This window comes from Tauraco erythrolophus, chromosome 2 (genome assembly GCF_009769465.1).
Source record: "Tauraco erythrolophus isolate bTauEry1 chromosome 2, bTauEry1.pri, whole genome shotgun sequence".
In the NCBI taxonomy this organism is placed as follows: Eukaryota; Metazoa; Chordata; class Aves; order Musophagiformes; family Musophagidae; genus Tauraco; species Tauraco erythrolophus.
In genome coordinates, this window is record NC_141466.1 from 85,109,173 (window position 1) to 85,129,864 (window position 20,692).

General features: G+C 41.8%; 1 protein-coding gene across 2 annotated transcripts in view; it reads left to right on the top strand.

The window, feature by feature from the left end:
- Window positions 1-20,692, top strand: part of PGBD5 (piggyBac transposable element derived 5) — a 68,641-nt gene that overhangs the window by 11,223 nt on the left and 36,726 nt on the right. For both annotated transcript variants that reach the window (XM_086627300.1, XM_086627307.1), the window contains one exon: window positions 19,009-19,436. In XM_086627300.1, the coding sequence (XP_086483426.1) occupies window positions 19,009-19,436 (428 nt within the window). The remainder of the gene's footprint in view (window positions 1-19,008; window positions 19,437-20,692) is intronic.

Here is a 20,692-nt window from a genome sequence, read left to right on the forward strand (position 1 = left end):
AGCAGGAAGAAGAAGCTGTATAGCTTGTGGGAAGGAGCTGTGTGCTTGCAGAAGGCATCCTGATCCATTAAGGTGAAACTCTACTTCCCTTTGCCCAGTAAAGTGGCCCAGGCACACTTGGCAGTTACTTAGGGTATTGTTCTCCCCTCACTTCTACGGTAATGAGTTTTGTGTCCATGAATCTTGTATCTCTACTCAAATGACTAATTCTGAGTCTCCTTCTGTGTGTTAAAAACACTAATCTTGTGCTGGGGATGCCTCATACCACACTACCCAAATACTTGTGAGACTAACAATGCTATGCTTTGGAGGCACTTAGTTACTGCATCATCCAGTGGTGCCTACATTTGTACTGCCTGTGTCCATGACTCTTTTTGAGGTATGAAGGGCCTCCTTGCAGCTGAAGCTCAACACAAACCTCTGTAGACCATGAGGATGGATGTGTGGAGGAAGACAAGCACAGGTCTGGAATAGGCCCAGCTAAGTCATAGTCCAGGTGCTTGCAATAATTGATGACCATGTAACACACGTCTTGGCAAGAAAGGACAACAGAATATCTACTCCATGTTTCTTCAGTTCATGGACTGGGTATCAGAAGGTTGCTGCTTCTCTTCCTTGTGAGCACTGCAAAATTGTTTCATCTTGCACAGAGTACTATTGGCACTTAGGTTACCTCAAGTATATTTAAGAGACTTGCTTCTTTTTTTTCTCCCTAGGCTAAAAATTGAGAAAGTAACAGTTTCTTCACAATCTTCCCTTGCAAGAATACACCCTTACTTCTTCTAGTAGTAGTTTTCTGTCTTTCCCAGCTTAGGATCAACTCTTTGTTGGCAAATTGCACAGGGTTCTAAGTAGGTCTTACAATTCCTTGTTCAAAGGTACTAAAATGTCACTATCTCCACTAAAGATAACTAAAAACCTGCCTAATACTACCTAGATAATCACTGGTTTTGATTCTGATTTGAGCAGATAATTAGCGAAAAAACTTTCATTATTGGTCTGTAAGATTGATTTTGGCCAACAAATCCAGCCACTATCTAGCAGGATCATCAGCCCAGCATTGCCTGTTAAGAGTCTTGATCATACACTCGGTTCTAGTTCCATTTTTCTAGTAAAAAAAATAAATAAAACAATCTCTTTCCCAGAGTTAGTTACCTTCATCTAGACAACTCCTCTCTCAGTAATACTCCTACTCATCCCTGTTGCTGACAATTAGCAAGTACCTAGCTAGAAACAGAACAGATAAATTCAGCTATCCTGTAAGTAACATCTTAGAAGCTTACCCACTAAAAATGATTCTAAGGTGACCTGTCTATGATAAAATACTCTACATTTGTTTTTTATGTCCTTGAGCAGTCTTTCCTCCAAAATCTATTCAGTCTTTGAGGAGTGAGATCAGAGTAACAAGTTTAAAGTCACCAGTCTCTTACTTCTCTTTGAAAGCTTTGTTTTCTCAGCTTATCATGTTACCTTGAACTTGGATTCACTTAGGTTCTTGTTACAGGGCTCCTAGTATTTGAGGATTAGAAACTAAATATATACTAAATTCCAAGGTTTGAATTTTTTGTCTTTCTCTCTGCCACAAGTATTGCAGCTTCTGGTGTTCCTATCCTCAGACTTACGAAACTTACTATCTTATGAAATCTCATTAGTTACCCTTGAAAATGAAGGCAAAATCCTTGCCCTGACGGCTTGAAGCATGCCTACGTTAGCATGAATTCCCGTGTCTTGAAAATTGCACTGGCCTCGCTTCCTCCTTCTTACCCATTTTATTTAGTAAAAGAGCATTTTGGGATCCTTCTGTACAAGGTACAGCTGTTTCTGGTTAAGAAGGATGAGAGTATAGCCAGAAGTACCCTAATCCTACAATCCCACTAGACTGGGGTAAATACAAACCCCGTTGAGCTCTGGTAAGTGCAAATTGAAGTGCAAGCACCTACTTGCTTTCTAGAACAGATGCTGGGTGTAAAATACTGAGCTCTGGATATTTTGAATTAGTGCTGTCGAAGTGGGTTCTGAATATGAAATTATTCTACAAATATGAAATGGACTTGACACTGTTAATACTGTTGTTGAAATTGGACCAGTTTTTAACTCTTTTTCTTTCCGTGCTGGCTGTCACTTCCTGAATCAATGAAAAGAAATTAAGTGAGCATTAGTTTCTTTCTAAAAGCAGCCATTTGTGTCGTATGCTGAAGCAGAAACATTTGATAGCATGTTATGGGCAGATACTGCAGTTGAGAGAGCGAAATGTTAAAATACAAACCGTGCCTTTTCTTCAGGTCTTTCGCTGAAAAGGTTGACTCAAAAGGGGTCTGAATATTGACCTGGAGCGGCTTGACATCCAGCAGTGGGCTGCCCATTGTTCTAATGTCAGCTTTCTTCCTGAGATAAAAGGGAGATGGGATTCTTTCTTTTTGAGCTGAAATGGCAGCTAAAGGGAGAATGCTTCAGCAGAATACTTTAATCAGAAAAGGAGCAAGAAACAAGTATAACAAAAGCTGTTCAGAACTTTGCTTTGAAGCTTTCAGTTTCTACTGAATCCTTTTAATCTGTACTATAACCTTTTCCTAACCTGCTCTTTGCTGCTACAACATTTAGTTTCTCTAATTGTATTTTGCTTCCAAGAATCCTTTGCTGTCATAAAAACAAATGTTTCTCTTACATCTTAATATAGATCCTACCAATACTTCACGTTTTAACATCATGTTCGTAGTCATTATGAACCTTCCTTTTTTTATTCTTCTGGGCTCTGCTGGACACCATGTCTCGTCTGTTCCTGTTAAAATTGCAGGTAGTCTAGGGCAGGGATTCATTGTTCAAATTTTGCTGCTTAGTAAGACAGGCTTTTTGCAATTTTGCTCTGCCCTGTGTGCCCAGGTCTGTTCCTGTAGGAGGAGAAGGTAGAGGTCTTCCAGGTATAGAGTTGTCACCTACCTTATGCAAAAATAGCTGATGGAGGTGGCAGTCTTTTGAATTGCCCTTGCTGAAAGATGGCATGCTCAAGTTCAGTTCTTATTAGACAGCACATTTGTAGTGAGAAGAGCCTGTAGGCTCTAACAACATCTCCTGCGATGAAAAGCTCGTTGATGTCAAGAGACAAGGCCGTGTGAAACTAGACTCTGCCTGTTCTTGCATTCGTAGTGTGACATAAAGATGACAGCTGGTATTTCTAACATACCAAAATGATGGCCAGATGCCCCTGACCACGCTGCTCACCCACACCTGCTACAGCTGATGTTCCAGATCTGAGCACGTAGGAGATACAATATGTGAACAACTTTCACACCCACCACAACATCAAACTTAGCATTAAAAAGCTGGAAGGAATGCAGTGTGCAGCTCAAAAAAATTTGAGTTTCAGATCTAATAGGAGTGGTGCTTATCTATCAGTTTGGTTATCCCATATTAATCAGCCTTCTGTTTGGATGAAGGTTGCTCTTCAGGGGTGGCGGCTGCCCTGGCATATAGTTTTGAGTGAGCATTTTATTGAGACCAAGGTGTGAATACATCTGTGCTCCTGCTGCCTAGTGGAAGAGACTAGTGGAAGTTTAGAGGCTAATGCACTGAGTAATGGGCCCAATTCTTTGTGGCATGCATTTAAGGAATATTCTCCCTTCTCCTCCCTCACCTTTGTTGGTGGGAATCGGGATTTTGTCTCATGTCTGGTTCTTCCCTTGCTTGCACAGTGTACCCTGGAGCCCCTTAACCTCCAGACATTGGTTCTAGAGGCAGGAGGATGTGGCCAAAATCAAGTGATAATTTCTATGAAGGAAACAAAATGTTATGTTTGTTTGAGCAGTTTTGGTGTAGTTACTGCTTTTCTTTCCCTCTGAGCTCTCTGTTCTGAATACTGGTAGAGCTTGAATGCTTCCTGAAGAAAGGAGACACAGATACATTATTAGTTTTGCTTTCTGTGACCACTGGTGTAGACCGCCATTGTAAGTTACCTTGTCTGTAATTTAGAAGGGGAGGAGAAAGTAAGCAAGCTTTTAAACTCAAGTGAAAAAGTTAGGTCTTCTAAGCAAGGTCTTTAGGTGCCTCTTTTGTTGTCTTTAAGGACTCTGTACTATACTTCTCACTACTCATTCTTTTACAGTTATTCTTGGTTTTGAACAGACTGCATCACTTAACATTTTAGTACTTCTACCACTAACTTGTTTGGAGCAACCCTGGGCTGTAAAATGTGCGATTTCACTTCAAAACCAGGCACTTCAGTGTAGTGTTGCACTGGTGCTTAAGAAGAATTTGGTCACTGTAGCTTAAGGTTGAGTATTTGCCTCACATGCTTTCTGCTGGACTGGAGCGTAAGAGATCCTAAAAGAGGATCCTAAAAGAGATTACTGTTGGCAGTTAACTCCCCAACTGTAGCCTCAAAAATTTCATGTTACATGCCTAAAACTCAATGGCAAGTTACGTGACTGGATTGCTCCCTAAGCATAGCATTTAGTTAGCTTTTAATAGACATTTATATACTTAAAACAGTAACAAGTTTGGTATATCAGATCTGAGTGTAAGTGGTAGAAACTCACAATAAGACCCACCATCAAAAGGGAAAAACCCCTGTTCCCTGAAGAACGCAACAGTTGCAATTTGACTGCTAAGATTTGAGAAGAATGACCAGAATCTATTGAGTGATAGTCGTAAGGCCCTGAAGGGAGGGGAACAGGGTGGAGGAGAGACTACAGACTATTTTTATGTTAAAAAAGGCATTTCCTTCCTTTTGTACCACTATGCATATTACAGCCGCAGTCTTCCATATAGGATTAATAATTTGCATGGCTGACTGCATAGGGTGTGTGCTCTGGAAATATTGCAGTAGAGAAAAACACAGGACTGTTAAACATCCTTTTGATTTGTGAGTGACACCAATTAAAAAAATTCAAAGGTGAGTGTCAAGGAATGTTAATATAGGACAATTCTTTGAATCCAGTGAAGCATATAAGCACATGCTTGAATAAATGCTTACGTGGTACACTACTTTAATGATACAGTCTAGTAACGTGCTAATAGCAGACTGACAGGAAAGATGTTATGCCAATGCAAAAGTACCTGTGGCTGATACTGCTGCTCCCCTGTTCTACAAGAAGAACAGTTTTCTAGGGAGAGCAAAGAGAAATGACTTATTTTCAAAGCAGACTGGTTATAATGGTGTAAAACCCACAGGTAGATCAGTTGAAGCTTATAGGATTCAAGTGCACGCTCAGCTCTCTGCTAAAGTGAGGGCGAACTGTGTCTGCTTGGCTGCTCTAGTCCTGAATACTATTACTGAAGAACTCTAGGGCAGTGTTTGCCAAACATTTTCAATCATGCACCCCTATCAGTAGAAGGTTTTCGAGCAGATACCCGCAATCTATGTATATTTATTTATAAATATATACTTGTGCTACTGTACTAATATACTGTGTACATTATAAAACATACACAAACTCACTTTAAAAGGATGATAAAGATGAAATAAACACTATTTAAAATTTTTATTTTATTTATTAACAGTACAAGAAAACCCCTTTTTTCCAGACTGTCTTGTGCTATCCCCGGGGTGGGCACACACCACATTGGAGACCACTGCACTAGGGGCTATGAAAGGATCTGGATATGAAGTTCATATGTGGGCAAGCAGATAGCGTTTAGCAAGCAGGACTGTGTGCAGCTCTGCCCCACTGCTTCAGTCCAGGCCCAGAGAGAGAATTTCTGTAGAGTGGCTTGCTTCTCTCTGCCAGCCGTACTACCAGACCCAGATCTAGTATTTAGCTGCGATGAAAAGTGGTATGTTCATCTGCTTCCTCTGTCTTCTCTTTCTCTTCTCCCTCCTCCCCAACAAATAACATACTAGCTTGCCTAGTGGGCTTGAGATATTGATGACGCCAGGTTATAAAAACTCCAGGCCTAGCATTGCTGATAATCTCAAGGCTTTTTTTCCCACTAAAACATTGATGGGGGTTATAGCACTTAGGACCTAGTTGAATCTGGCCCTAAGGGAGGAATGTAAGCAATTCCTGATGTGGAAACGAAAATGCTACTTATTCAGGGCCATTCACAGTTAGTGAGGAGGAAAGGTGCTGCATCAGAGATGATGGAAGAAACTGATGGAGTTTAATGAGGTGCAGCAAGTCTCTTGCTTTTCTTAATTTTATTTTATGAGGCGTTCAACATAAGGAATGAATGGAGAGAAATGTTGCTTAAATGATACACCTTTGTGAATGTAGCAACAAGCAGCTGAGGAAGTGGAAGGGCAATACAAAGGAGCAAATCTGTCTGTAATATAAAATCAACTTTAGCGGTTAAGTCTGGAAGGCTTAGGAAGCAGGAGACTCCCTGTGGAGATACAGATTCTTCTTCTGTATTTGCCTTGCTATTCCTGTACACAGAGCCCAAAAAGCAGGGAGAGACAGCAATCAAAACTTGAGGTTCTCAGATACAGTTTTTCCTAGGGGATTCCATATTTGAAGAATGCTTAGAAACCAAATCAGAAAATGAAAGGAGATTGGAGACAGATGAGCATTCTTGATGCCAGAGCTGCAATGTTGTTATCCTGGCTGGAGCAGCAGCATAGGCTGATCTCTCCTGGGCAGCAAGTTGACACTGGTGTTTCTGATAAATGAACACTGAGGCAGTGTCGCAGAGAGGGTGTGAAGGGATGTCTCAGCTTTCTAGAAAACACAGCAGTAAAGAGGCAGAGATGCTTGGATGTCAGTAGCAATAAAGAGGAGTTTTGCCATGTGAGAGCAGTGACTTGCTTAAATAACCCTCAGTTGTTGGGCTTTTAAGTGGAGGCTGTGAGGCATCTAGAGAATTGAGTTTTCCTTGTAGAAAATGTTTTGGTGCTATATAAACACTGATGTGCTCCACACAGATGTTGGGCACTTTTTTGCCAGCAGAGACTGGCCAAGGCAATAAAGGGACTTACAACAGGAGGTCTATGAGTTGTTTCACGTGTGCTGTGAAATTAAATTGATTTTGGTGGGCTGGCTGGGTGGGCTATATGGAAGAGTACATTTCTGCCTTTGCTCACTTGAAGAAATATATATATATATCACCTTTTTATTGTTTTGTTTTTAAGCCCACATAATTTGAATTCACACTTTAGGATTTTGAATGCTTCTTCCATTATGTTGAGAATGATTGAAGAGAGTGTAGGTGCAGCATGCTTATACCTGTGGATTTTAGAAAGAGGCAGGGAATTTAACTTTCAACACTTTCATGTAACATTACAGTGTCTTCAAGAAAGAGAAAAGCTCCAGCTGCAGACCTCCTTCACCAATAGTTATGGCATTTGATCTGTGCTTACCAGCTAATTAGGTACACTTTGCCAGAAAGGATTTAATGGAAAAATGATGTACAAAGTATGACTGCAGACATCTGTACTGTGTTAATTCACATGGGCCTGTGCTTGGGAGCAAGCAAGAGAAATGGAACAGGAACCAAAGGGAGTTCGGACATCTAATTTTTCTTTTTGAGCAACCACAGGCTGGCCAGGCACAGGTGCAGATCTTTATTCTGTGACTTACAACTCAGAAATACACAGTTGGACACACTCCTTACCAATGCTGACCCAGTTGACCACCTGTTGTATCTGACAGCTAATCCTTGTCTCAAAACATGTATCCTTAGAAACAGCAGTTGTAGACTTGAAGAGTTATTACTAATGTAAGCCTTGTCTCCTCACTTAAGAGAAATGCCAAGAGAAGGGAAACTTTGAGGTATGGCAGTGTCTCAAAAACACGGGGAAGGGTGAGGAAAGCAGCAGAGAAGTGGAGCTGGGGAAGGTCAAGGTCAGTGGAAGGTCAGCCAGGGAAGGCTGGGAGTGGAGCAAAGGAAAACAAGGCATAGGTCTCAGTGCCAGCCTGAGACATGGTTAAGCCAGAATCAGAGATCATACAATTAGCCGAAGACAGCAAAACATCTCAGTCAGAGTAAAACATTCAGGGAGACTGACTCCCAGTTCCTGTACTCAGGAAATATTTGCGGTGGCTTGGTGGGCAGGCAGTTTGAAAGGGAAGCACCACTTTTATCTTTGAACAGCAGTCAAAATTCACAGCCCTTATTTAAATGGAAACTTCTTCTAGTCACTTGTCACTGAGTAAATACACTCCTTCATGATATCATGAATTCATAAGCCAGCCTGATATGAAAACAGGTTACATCTTTCCTTTAAGAAAATCAATCTGTAGGTAGATAACAGCTGCAGGACAGGACATGGGGCCAGGGTTTACAGAGGAAAAAACATACTCAAACTTCCTTATTACTATTGTTAGTAAAACGTTACCTTAAGCATGCCATTGACTCTGCCTGTGGCCTGTCATCACTCACAGGCTTTTGTTCCAGACAAGTTTATTCTGAATCGTGGAAGATTTAGCTCTGGTATAGTAATTCAAAAGATCTGTTCAGAACCCTACTGCGAAGACTGCGCGCTTCTTCTTTAAGAGGAAGACTATAGCTAGGAAATGCGAACCTCCAGTCACTGCGGTCTCGAGCTATAAAAGTCCTGATCTGTGGTTACAGAGTGGGAAGCTATTATTTCTGTTGTGATAATGCCCAGAAGCCTCTGTAGGAATCCTTAATGTGAAGTGCTGGGCACTTTGCAAACAGAAGGGCACCCTTTGCAGTGGTTGTTCCTGTGTTACTAACTTAAATTTGCCTTGCAGGTGCATCCTGTATAATTATACCTGCAGATTCAAGGAACTGATGTTTGGACCTGGTTTTTATATAGCAGAAAGATTTATTGGCTTTGTCTTCCACTCCACTACTTAATATGACCCAGATTTCATCACCTACAATCTTTTTTTTTTTTTTTGAATGTGAGCACACCATGAAGTTCTTTGAAAATCTCTGCAGTATGAAATCTGTTTTGCTGCTAGGTCTGAAATGAGAAATACAAGCTAATTCCTCCTTTTATAAGCTGTGATATGTTCTTACAGTGATTAAATCTTATGGGGGCTGTCAGCTTTTATTGGTTCATATGTTGGCAGCCCCCAAGAAGAGTGAATTTGATCTCCAAGTGTAGCTGTGATCTGGTCTGATGGATAGCTACCAGTGAACAGTTCCTGTCTGGTGACCTCAAATCTCTTCCCTGCCTGATCTCAGAGTACAGCATACTAAGACTTTGTTTGAGAATGGACTTTGGCTCCAAAATAACAAAGCATCTCTCCTGAAAGGCTATGGAGGAAGTCATAATGATGCTTTTCTTTGCAAACCTAGTTCTATGGCCTAGTTCCTGCCTGCTTGTGCCCTGGCAGCGTGCAGCACGTGCGGGCCATGGGGGAAGCCAGCTGCCAGGTGCTGAGCAGTTACGCTGGCTGCACACAGTAGCTAGGTAGAGGTTGCAGGATCGGTGCTGTGTTGCTGAGGGACTGCTATTTCTAGATCCCACTCTGACTTCACTGCACTGTTTAACTCCGAGTTGTGCTTCTGGCTCGCTCTCTGCAGATACAACTCCCTGAAAGCCTTCCCTTGGGGTGCGGTGGTTTGTAAACACATCTGCGTCACCCTGGAGTTAGCACAGGCAGTACAAGTAGTAAATCCACCTTTTTGCACAGATGATGGATTTTTTTTTTTTTTTTACACTTAGTACTTGAAGAATGCTCTGGTTTCTTAAAACTGAGAAGTTGGTTTTTAACAAGTTATTAGGAAGCCTAAGCTGTTGGAGTGCTGTGGAGTGTGTCATGTATCCCACATGTGGTAAGAGGATTTGGGATGTTGACATGCGTGGTATATAGAAGTTATTTATTGAACTTTCCATCCTTGGCTATTTCGAGTTCAGATGTTCAGACAGCCTGTGGCACTGGTTGCTTCTAAGGGCAGGCAGAACAAGGATGGGAAAAGGCAGTCTAACAAGAGGGGCAGGAGTAAAAGAGCAAAACCAAAACAGCACACGAAGTGATACTGTGCGTGCATAAAGAGCCCTGGCCCCCGCAAAGAGTGCAAATACATGACCTCCACTTGCGTCGTCTTAGCTCTCCTAAGAAAATATTTAGGCTTTCTTCTGCCTCTAAGCCTAATGCACCAGCAAGGAACTTGTGGTTTGTAACTGCTTGTCCCAAGGTTTTTGAGAGTGTTGGGGAGGAACATGGAGAATATGAAGTGAGATAATTACAAGTATAAAAGCAGCTGTGAAAGTGCAGGTGTGTTATGGTTCTTCTGATTGATAGAGATGATGCAGCCTTCAAATGAAGGTGCCTGTGACTGAAGTGTGGATTTATTTTATTATTATAATCTGTAAAGTGACAAGACTTCCTTTGTCTCCCAGTCTGGGGTGAGACATCTTGTCTTACCGGCAGTTTGTGAAGCTCACCTAGAAGTGCATGTGCATGCTTTCCTACAGATAGCAGTAAAATCCAAGGGAGGTTGGTACAGCCCAAAGGAAGCAGGTTTGGAAAAATAACATTCTCATAGAGCTCCTGGCACCAGCTTCCTTGGGTGGATTCTGATTTTTGAGCTCTTCTAGCTGGGCTGCAGTAAGAGTACCTGCTCATCACACTCTCCCAACTGAGTGCAGCAGTAGGTGCTTAATTTTGTGCGTGAGAAGTAGCATCGAACGCTTTGGGGACTATGTGCCTACCCTTAAAACTGTTCTCTGTCTCTCTAGGAAGAGGCTGTAGCTGCTGGGAAGCAATTGCAGAGACCAGTACTGTAGCTACCTAAGCTCATGTGGGATGGAGATGAATCATTAGGAGGTTCAGTACTGAGATGAATGTTCTTGTATGAAAAGATTGTCTCTAATGCTTTATCGAACTGTCCTGTCTGGATTTCCAGTTGAGAAGTTATTTCTTTTTTTTTTTTTTTTAAATAATCAATTTTTGAACAAAGCAGAAAACCATTTCCTCATGAGAGTTGCTCAAAACAGGAGGTTCATTTTTCGGTGGCATGTGTGTGTTGCATGTAAATGCAGGAGTTGATGTGAAGGCTTTCAGCATCTCATTAGTTGGGTCACTTGCTTATTGACTTTCATTTACAAAAGATAAATTAAATGTCCTGATGATTTGCCTGGAAAACATACTAGGCTATTTTCCCTTCTTCAAACACAAATCCCTCCCTTGGGAGGCAAGGTTCTGACATCAAATATTGCTAATGCTTATACACGTGGATTTTTATTTTAAATTGCTAGAAAGGAGTAAGTTGCATGCAGGTAATGGTATTTGTGAATGGTGTACACTAGAACAGACCAGGAGCCTGCGAGAGAAAGGCGTGAAGGTGCATAGCATCTGCAAGAGTTGCCAGTGCAGGGGGCTCCCCCCTGGGATCATCCCAAAACAGCCTTCTGGGATTCCCTTATGAGGGTCACCCTGCTAGTAACAGAAGTGGTGCTGACATAAAACTATCCATGCTGCTTTGTAGAGTTATTTCATAAATGTGCACATCTGTGCCTACAGCCAAATGCATAACTGCTCTATAATCTACCAGATCTGTATTACAGATGATGTATGAAGTCAGCATGTTGATGGTTGTCTCTAAGCTGCTAGATAAGCTCAGTGTCAGCTGGACTGTCAGGAGCAGCCAAATTGCTCTGATGCTTGAGTGCAGTAAATGTTAATAGAAAACTGCAGTGGCAACAGAAAGTGCAATGGGCTATTGTCATGGAAGCTGTTGCAGCAGGAATTCCCGTGACAAGGGACAAGTGTGTTCAGTCCCACAGCCAAATAATGTGCGAAGGATTATGTAAGTTGACACCAAGCGGTACTGCTTCAGCATTAACTCTGGTGCTTTAAGGTGTTGGGCTTTTTGAAAGTATTTTAACTGTAAGACCTTGCACCAGTGTTTGGAAGATTCTGTTGGATGTTGATACTGGTGATTGGTAGGTTGTAAGATCTCACCACAGAAATGAAGTAAGTATGTAATTAAAGGTGTCAACATATTACCTGCGGTGGGCTTTTTATTCTTTCTACTTCACTTGTTGCAGCGTGAAGGCTTTGCAGCTTTAAAACATGATGGTAAACATGACAAAATACTCTCTTAATTAAATGTTTTTTGACTGTGGCTTAAGTCTACAACAAGCTGCGCTTCCATGGAAGACTGCCACAGCATCTCTTACATGTTCTCGTTCTCAGACCAGTGCAGTTGGTGGCACAGCATACATTTGGTCAGTGGGTAGTACGTTAAGACCTGCTTGCTTGGTCCCATGAAGATGCCCAGAATTTAACTGTTTTCATAGTGTCTTATCACACATGGTAACCTGTTGAGTCACAGCCAAAATCCTTTACCCTTGGCATCCTGGTCTTGTTCTTGGTGCCCCACTGAAGTTCTTCACCTTGTCCAGGCTGAACTGCCAGCTAGCGCACAGCAGCATGGGGCAGGGGGAATGGGCAGGGCACCTTTGGTTGTCACACTGGGCCTTGGGAGGCCACTGTCACATCGAGTGGGAAGGCCATCTTATATTGAGTGGAAGCAGGTACGTTACTTGTCCCTGATCTATGCTAGGTTGACGCGCTAGGCTTAACTTGCAACAGTTTTGCTATAATGCTGAAGAAAGTGAGATGAGAATCTGGATCCAATACATAGCTGGGAAACAAACCGAGCTGCAGGAAGTTCCTTGGTTTACTAAATACTTTGCTAAATTTTACCATTTAGGTTAAATTTTACTGTTTGGTTTACTAAGTAAATACTTTATTTAACTTGTCATAACTCAGTGCTGTCTGATGTGGAGGCCAAGGGACTCTGGTCAAAAGAGTCAGCACAGGGCAGCTGTGTGCTGGTTTTCAGTCCTTCTTCATTTGTCCTTGGATCACTTTTAGAGCCAGCTCTTAATTCTCTCTACGGACAGAAGTCAGAGTGCAGTGTGTAGATTGCTTTGTTGCTGATGCTGTGAGGAAAACAATCCTTTTTAATGCTGGGGAGGGAAGAGAAAGTGCCCTTTCATGGGAGCTGTTTGGAACAATTTTTGTGAGCACAGTTATTATGTGCAGACGTGGAGGCATTGTCAGATGCCTACTTACAGAGCTTGGAAAAGTCAAATCACACTTTGCTAAATAGCTTGGAATAAACTTAACCGAAAATAAATGTTGTGCAAAAGTGTATAACACTGAGTGTCCAGGCAAGGGTGCGAAGTAAGTTTCTGGGGCAAGGTGACCTGGTAAAAACTCACCCAAAAGCATGGGCTGCTGAGAGGGCCCTTACAGTCAAAGAGAAGCATCTTTAGAAGGACTATGTTCAGTTCGTTCTTGTCTAACAAACCCAATATAGTGCCTTTTTGAGGGTTGATGTTTTTTGGGTTTTGTGTTGTTTTGTTTTGTTTTTTTAATTTTATTGCATCCTCATAGATGGGCTTTGATCTCCAAGTGACTCCGCAGTATGGGTCATGTTTTGGTTATTTATGTAGAATTCTTGTGCTAGGTGGTCCTAAAGGAAAGTAAGATTCATCTACCAAAATAACAAACACAAACATCTACTTGCCCTAAAATATTGGTCAGAACCAGAGCTGGTATAAATTAGGATGACTCCTTTGACTTGACAAAGTAGACTTGTTACTGAAGCTTTGGTGGCTTTTTTAATGAAGATGAACAAAATACATGCAGCATGGTGTCCTGCATTAAAGACCTGGATACTTGGTACCCAGTTCCTACAGGAGAGAAGTATCTGAAATAAACTGGAATAAAACACAGAAGAGAACTGTTACATACACTAACTTCAAGCTCTCTTGACAGGCTTGTCATAAGGCTGTCAAACTGGCTATGGTTTGAGGTACATTTCTTCCAGGCCATTAAGAATAGAGCTGATACAAAAACTGATTTTCTGTCAAGCCAGATAAGGTCTAGTGCTTCCAAAGCTTATGTGAGGGAACTTAGTGTGAAACAGAAATTCTGAAAAAATCTCACTTGGGAAATAGTAAAACATTGTTTGTGTTACTGTTTTTTTTTCAGCTCTTTGTATTGGTCTCTGCTCATTGAGAAAGATGAAAAATTGTTTAAACTGTGTGTCATTTCATCAATTGACACTTTCCATGAAAACATCATGATTTTTTTGATGAATATATTTTCTGACAGAAATCTTCCATCAGCATTTTTCGGATGTTCTCTGTACTTTTGGAAAGGTAACCTCTCAGGAATAAAAGAGTCTCTAATTACTTGGACTTAGGAAGAAGAAATTAATTGGCTTTTCAAACGCTGGTCACTGAAAGCTGTGCCATATGCCAGAGGAGAAAATGCTTCCCAATTGCTAGAAAATAACAGGGCCTGGATAGCTTTTTTTTTTAGATATGTATCTGTATATAATACACCTAAATGCGCTATGCTCATGCGTGACTATAAATTGTTAGATTTTTGCTCGGAGAGGACAATAAAATGACTTCTACATTCTTAAGCTGATGCTTCTACCACTCCTGTGCCTGATTCAGGAATACTGGGGTCTGTCCAGTTGCTAAGGAAGTTGAATTAATTTCGAAGTCAACCCTGGATTAGCTCTGGACAAGGTTTGTTTCCAAACCACACAATTTGGCTTGGCATACATATGTTACTACCTGGGCCTATCAAGGTAACAGGATATTTTATCATGAACCTTGGATACGCTTTGAATGAGAGCACTAAGTCTTTTGCACAGCAAAGCAAAAGGAGAATTTTCTTCCACTGCATTTTCTTGCGCATCTGATTTGTCCTGCCCAAAATGACAATGCTTTTGACCTCCTTAAGATTTGTACGTTATGTGGTAAGCACTCATAGATTACAGTAAGTTTCGAAACTTTCCATCTTTTGTTCTCAGTCTGTGATCTCTGACCTACTAAATAACAGATCAGTAATCAGAACAGGAAAAATGGTCATCGGTTATTTTACCCTTTTCCAATGTGCACTTGAATTAGTCCTGCAGACCAGTTAAATAAAGAAAAAGCAGTTAATTCACCTGGAGTTCTTGTTTTTCTTGAAGTCCTGCTCGATAAGGAAGGCTAGAAACACTGGTAGGATTGGAGCAGGAAGAAGAATGTGACTGGTGGGGGGGACCCAACCAAGAGAGAAGACAAGAGGTTGTAGGAAGATGGCAGGGGCTGCCGGAAGGATGGTCACACAGAAGTTTCATGTAAATCTTTGTTTTTTTCTGCAGCGTGTATGTTTGCTGAGAAGTTGAGCATGCAGCCTGCTCTTGCCGGGCGTCAGACCCAGCGCAGCTGCTGCAGTTTGCCCTCAGCTGAGTTGAGCCAAAACGGGCTCTGCAATGTGCGCAGTCTGAGGGCGAGGTGCCAGCCTCTGCTCCGCATTCGTAGCTCCACTACGGAAACACAAATGGCTTTCCCTGCTTAGCATCTTCATTTATTTTGAGTCTCTTCTAGCAATTTAAATAGCTGTGGTGCTGGGGGAGACATTACTCTTCAGTACAAAACAAAAAATGGGACCAACCTGGTCAAAATAGGATCTAGTAACGGTAATAACTTGCAGGGTGATTGCTGCTGCTTACACATGAAAGTTTTTGCTGGTAGACAGGGTGAGAAGGAAGAAGGAGAGTTTGTGTGTGCACATTGCTTCATAACAGAGGAAGTCTATGTTATTCTCCGTATTCTGCAAAGTCACTTAAAGCAAGCCCGAAGTGCTAGTGCAGGCGTGTGTGCTGCTCAGCGAGAGGTTACTCAGTAAAGCTCCGTCCTCACCCTGGATGTGCACAGACCACTGGGTCTAGCTGGACATTTTGAAATTCCAAGAGCACTTTTGTGCTCTGACTCTATAACTTATATTGGAAATCCTAATTAGTTTTTAAAGCGAAAACCGCTGCGTAAATATATTCTCCACGCACACACTTTAGGGCAGAGGGAGAGAAAAACCTGAACTTGACATACACTTATAATTGTATAATTGTTCTGAGGATGAAAGACTAGGCAAAGCCACTGTTTTATTTGACTGAATAAAGCTTTGAAAGGTAAATGGTGCATGTATGGAACACTGAACTCTTCATAGTAGTATTTTCTGGGTAAGTGCCATTTAAGTTGATGTAAAAATCCTTAAAAAGTGCAAATTCACTGTTTAGGTTTCTTATGCAGTTGGCTATGTATATGGGGTTTATTGTGTACTTAGATAGAAAGTCATATTTAAATAATTTATTTTAGGCTAGTCATTAACTATGCAAACCCAATTCGTGTTAAAAATTCAGTTCTCTTCCCACAGAAATTCAATGTCACTCTTGGTTTATTGCATATCAGTAAATTATGAATCAGTTGTGCTCACTTTGCCAATAAAGGCTGTTTTTTAAGACAATGAGATTATACAGAGGCTTTCAGAATTATATTTAGTCAACAATTAGGTTGATGTTTGAGTCAGAAAGTGATTCAGCTCACTTTTTTAGAGCTGTGTGGGTTCTGCATGGCTAATGGGATACAAATCTTGCATATTTATTTCAAGAAAGAGAGCAGATAGGAGATTCTGTGTGGCTGGAGCAGGGCTGCTGGGTAAGAAAGGATTGTCCTTATCCAGTATCCCTGGCAGTTTTCTGGAATCACTTTTCAAGGTAAAGTTGTGCAGCTACTGAAAATTTAATTATATCAAAAGTACCTTTTTGTGCTTCTGACTGCTCTTGCCTTCCTAAAGATGGAGTCCAGCACATACCTATTGTCCGTATCCACCTGTCTCAAGACCAACATATTCCACTTCGTGAGACTTAATGCTTTATGAATGCATCTTGTTTGCTGTAGGCAAGATTTAAAATGTTACTCCTCCCAGCTTCTGTTTCTAAAGGCAAGAATTTTAAAAACTACATGTGCTCTGCCTAGAAGGTTGCTTGGTCACTGGAGTTGAAGTCAGTAGCTGCTCAAGACTTTGTGTATAATTAAGAATATGCTCTGTGCAATGTGGTGTTACCAGAAAGCCATATCTACTGTAGAATGTCAAAACTCGATTAAGTTGTGGGGAAGAAGGAAGTGATCTACTATAAGTCATTCATACAGAATCATTTGTAGAGCATTTTATGTCAGCTATAACAGTCTAGCGGGTGCTAGCGGAATATAAATCTCCTGATCAAAAGAAGAGAACTCCTTGTTAAGAGGCCTTATTATTGCAATAGCAGTTAAGGTTAAGTAAGTATATCTATTCTAGCTGCATACTTTTCACTTGATAATGAAAACCTGTTATCATTTAAGCTGAAATTTTCTACTCTGTCCTTACCAGAACATGGTTTGCATGGGGCTCTGTACTCTAGTCTTGCTATATGGCGGAATGTGCTTTCAACTGAACTGTTTTACTTCCAGTTTATCAATCATCTCACAAATTAAAATTGGAAAGTAACCTTTAAATATATGTTTCTTTCCCCATTGCACTTGGGAAAAAAAATCCACTTTTGTTTGCTTTTTTGGCATTCTTTGCAATCTGAAGGTTCACCGTATTCAATATTTTAGTGCTATTTTGCTGTCCTTCTAATAGCTTGAGTTCACCAGAGTGCACCCAAACATTAGGGCTTAAGAACAAGTGTAATCACAGTATTTGCGTAGTTCTTCACAGTACTGTTTCATGCAGAATTGCTGCAAGCTATAGTTGTTGTTGTAACTAAGGATGTGAGCTGAGATACAGGGATACTGGAAAATGCGACCTGACCGACACGGTAGTGGGTATTTGCAGAGCCAGACTGTAGAATGGCAAATCTCGTACTCTGGTTCAGCTGGGAGAGCCGACACTGAGATCCAGGCAGCCACGTAGTGTGAGGAAGACTCACTCTTGTTAGGCAGAACTTCAAATAAGCAGCTGTGTGCCTCCTGCTTTTGATCAGGAAGAGTGTTTTTCAGACAGTCCCAAGGCTGATGGCTGTTAAACTAAGGCACAGTATCTACTGGATCCCGCTCTTAGTTTGGGGTTACAATCATGTTGCTATCTTTTGCACAGGGATGTAGAACTACTCTTAAGCACTGCCCTGTTCATTGGGTTTGTCCATGCTGCCCTTCTCAGGTGTACTGATTTTCACTGCTGCTGTAGGAGAATAGACAATGTCCCTGTCTCCATAGCCCTTACCTGGAGACTAAAGCATTGCCATGGGGTGGGAGCATGAAAAATGCTACTTTTAAAATGGAGCTTAATTAGCTTATAGAAGGGATTAAAAGAGAGTGGGCTGTGGAACTGGTGTCTGTGTGCCTGGTATTGCAGGCTCGATGTTCCTAATTTGGTTTAATGTAATCTGGTGTCTGACTGGATAACCTTGTTACACTGATAGAGTGCTGCCAACCCTTAGAGCCTCCCTTTATTATTTTTTTCCCCTCTTTGTATGGAATAGTTGAAACTGGCAGAGAAGGCACAAGATCAGCGAAAAGCTAGAGTAACGACAGCATGGGACTGCAAGGCTTGTTACATTATGGAAGAGGACCAGCATATGCATTGTGATGCTAAAAATATTCCCTGTGATGTGGGACAGGGGCACTAGCCACATGATGTCTTTGACTTGTTCTGGTAACGTGCTTTCTTGGGGATGTCAGGGTGCAGGATAAGGCTCCAATGTGGTGACAAAACACGGAACTCAAAAGCACATGGGCATGATCTGCATGGCTCTGTGTGGGGCGGAAGAAGATTTGAAAGTCACAGGATTAATGAAAATGAACTGGGCATGAATTGGAGGTGCAAAAGAAAAGGTGGGATCAGGTTCTAGTGCCCAGGAATCATGTCAGCTGGGCTGGAGGGCTGGGACACCTTCCTTCTGGGCTGTTTTGAGGAAGGCACTGCTTTGACATGTGTATGACAAATAAAAGGCTGTCCAGAAAAAGGCCAAAGCAGCTGCTGAGGGTAAAAGGTACAGATGGTGTCTAAGTGGAAAAATGAAATGCATGCTGCCTCACAGGCCTGCAGGATATGAACTACTGACTGTGCAGAGCAGAGGAAGAAGCTATTCAGAGTGTGTTGTGTGTTTCTGCTAGGAGGAAGACAGAGAATATAGGGGAGAAGTTTCCTGATGAGATCTGTCAGACAGTGGGTACACTTTCAAAGGAATTAACTGACATGCCATCACTTTGGCCTTGTTTTCCTACTTTAGGAAAGTTATTCCTGCTTTAAATTGCTTGTGTTGGACATGCCTTGTGATGATCAGGAGTGAGCTTATCTTGCCATCTTGCTTTTATCCTAGGTCCAACACGAAAAATGCCCCTGACTGCCAGTGCCATGGACTTTTTTCAGCTCTTTGTCCCTGACAATGTACTAAAGAATATGGTGGTCCAAACCAACATGTATGCCAAGAAGTACCAGGAGAGGTTCGGTAGTGACGATGCCTGGATTGACGTCACCTTGACGGAAATGAAGGCCTTCTTAGGCTACATGATATCAACCAGCATCCACCACTGTGAGTCTGTTCTCAGCATCTGGAGCAGCGGCTTCTACAGCAACAAAAGCATTGCACTTATCATGACACAATCACGGTTTGAGAAGATCCTGAAGTACTTCCACATTGTGGCCTTCCGCTCGAGCCAGACAACGCATGGCCTCTACAAAATCCAGCCTTTTCTGGACTCTCTGCAGAATGGCTTTGACTCTGCTTTTAGACCTTCGCAAGCCCAGGTAAGAGTTAAACCATTGGCAGGGAACATCGAACCTGTGTGCTCTAGGTTGTCTTGCTATGACTGAAAGCGCAGAGCACAGCTGCCTGAAGAAAGAGCGGTGCCTCCATGAAGCATGAGAGAAAACAGCACTGTCCTATGGAAGTGCTCAGCAATGTCTGACTTAGGGCTCTGCAGTGCAGGTTCCTGGCATGTTTCAGTAGTAGTGATGCTCTCTGAGCTAGGGCTGTTTGCTGTAGTGGTCTAAACAAGCCTGGAGACTTCTCACTGAGGTTGACACCACTAGGTTTTGCTCTCCTGAGGATGGGAGGTTGCAGGCTGTGCCTGTGAGGGAGAGTGGAAAGGGCAGAGCTGGTGCAGCTGGGCTAGAGAGAAAACCTATAGCTGCTCCTGCTACAGGCTGAGGGTTGGCTGCAGGAGCTGAGTTTGCTAAGGGTGACTGTTCCTGACCTTAGCAGTAGGTGCTTGCCATGTGGTCCAGCAGCACAGCTACCTCCTTGCGCTGGGCAAAGGGAAAATAAGCAAGGGGGCAGGTGCCTTTGCTTGCTGCAGTTGTCAGCTGGCCTCAGCAGCACTGCCTGTGCCTTGTGCTAGTCCTGATTTTTAACGATGGGTGCTGCTCCTATGGAAAAACTTACTGATGTGTGGATTTGCAACCAAAGTGCCAGTGAACTGGAAATATTTCTAGACTACCAGGAATAAAAGTAAACAGGGCTCCAATGAATTTTCATTTCCAGATACAATTAGGGATACAGCAGAATGCCATTCTGTGTGGAGAGTGCTCGGTAACCTGGGCAGACAATGTAAGGAACTAAATACAGAAACTTACATAGCTGGTGGCTGTCTGACTACACCTGTACAGTTGAAAAAAGTTTTTTTTTAAAGTGCAAAGAAATCTTTTCTTAATATTAATCATACATTATTTAAACTCTGTTCCAGTATAAATGATCTCCTTTTGGAGCTGTTGCTACTGGTTCGGAAGTCTGGAAAGAAAAAGGAATAAGCAGGAAATATGTTACTGTTTGAAATAACTTTTCAATCAATTCTCTGCTTTCAGAATATAAAGAGTTCACCTAGACATTTGGAAAGGGTATTATGTCCATCATTCTCTTTTTCTTCCTGTTTCTTCTCTGAAGCATCACATTTTTGCCCACTGCACAAAATTAATGAAGACATAGATGCATCGCATTCAATGAAGTGTGCGTAAAATAAATTGGGAGTGATTACAGTTTTTTCTATTTTATAGACAATAAAAAT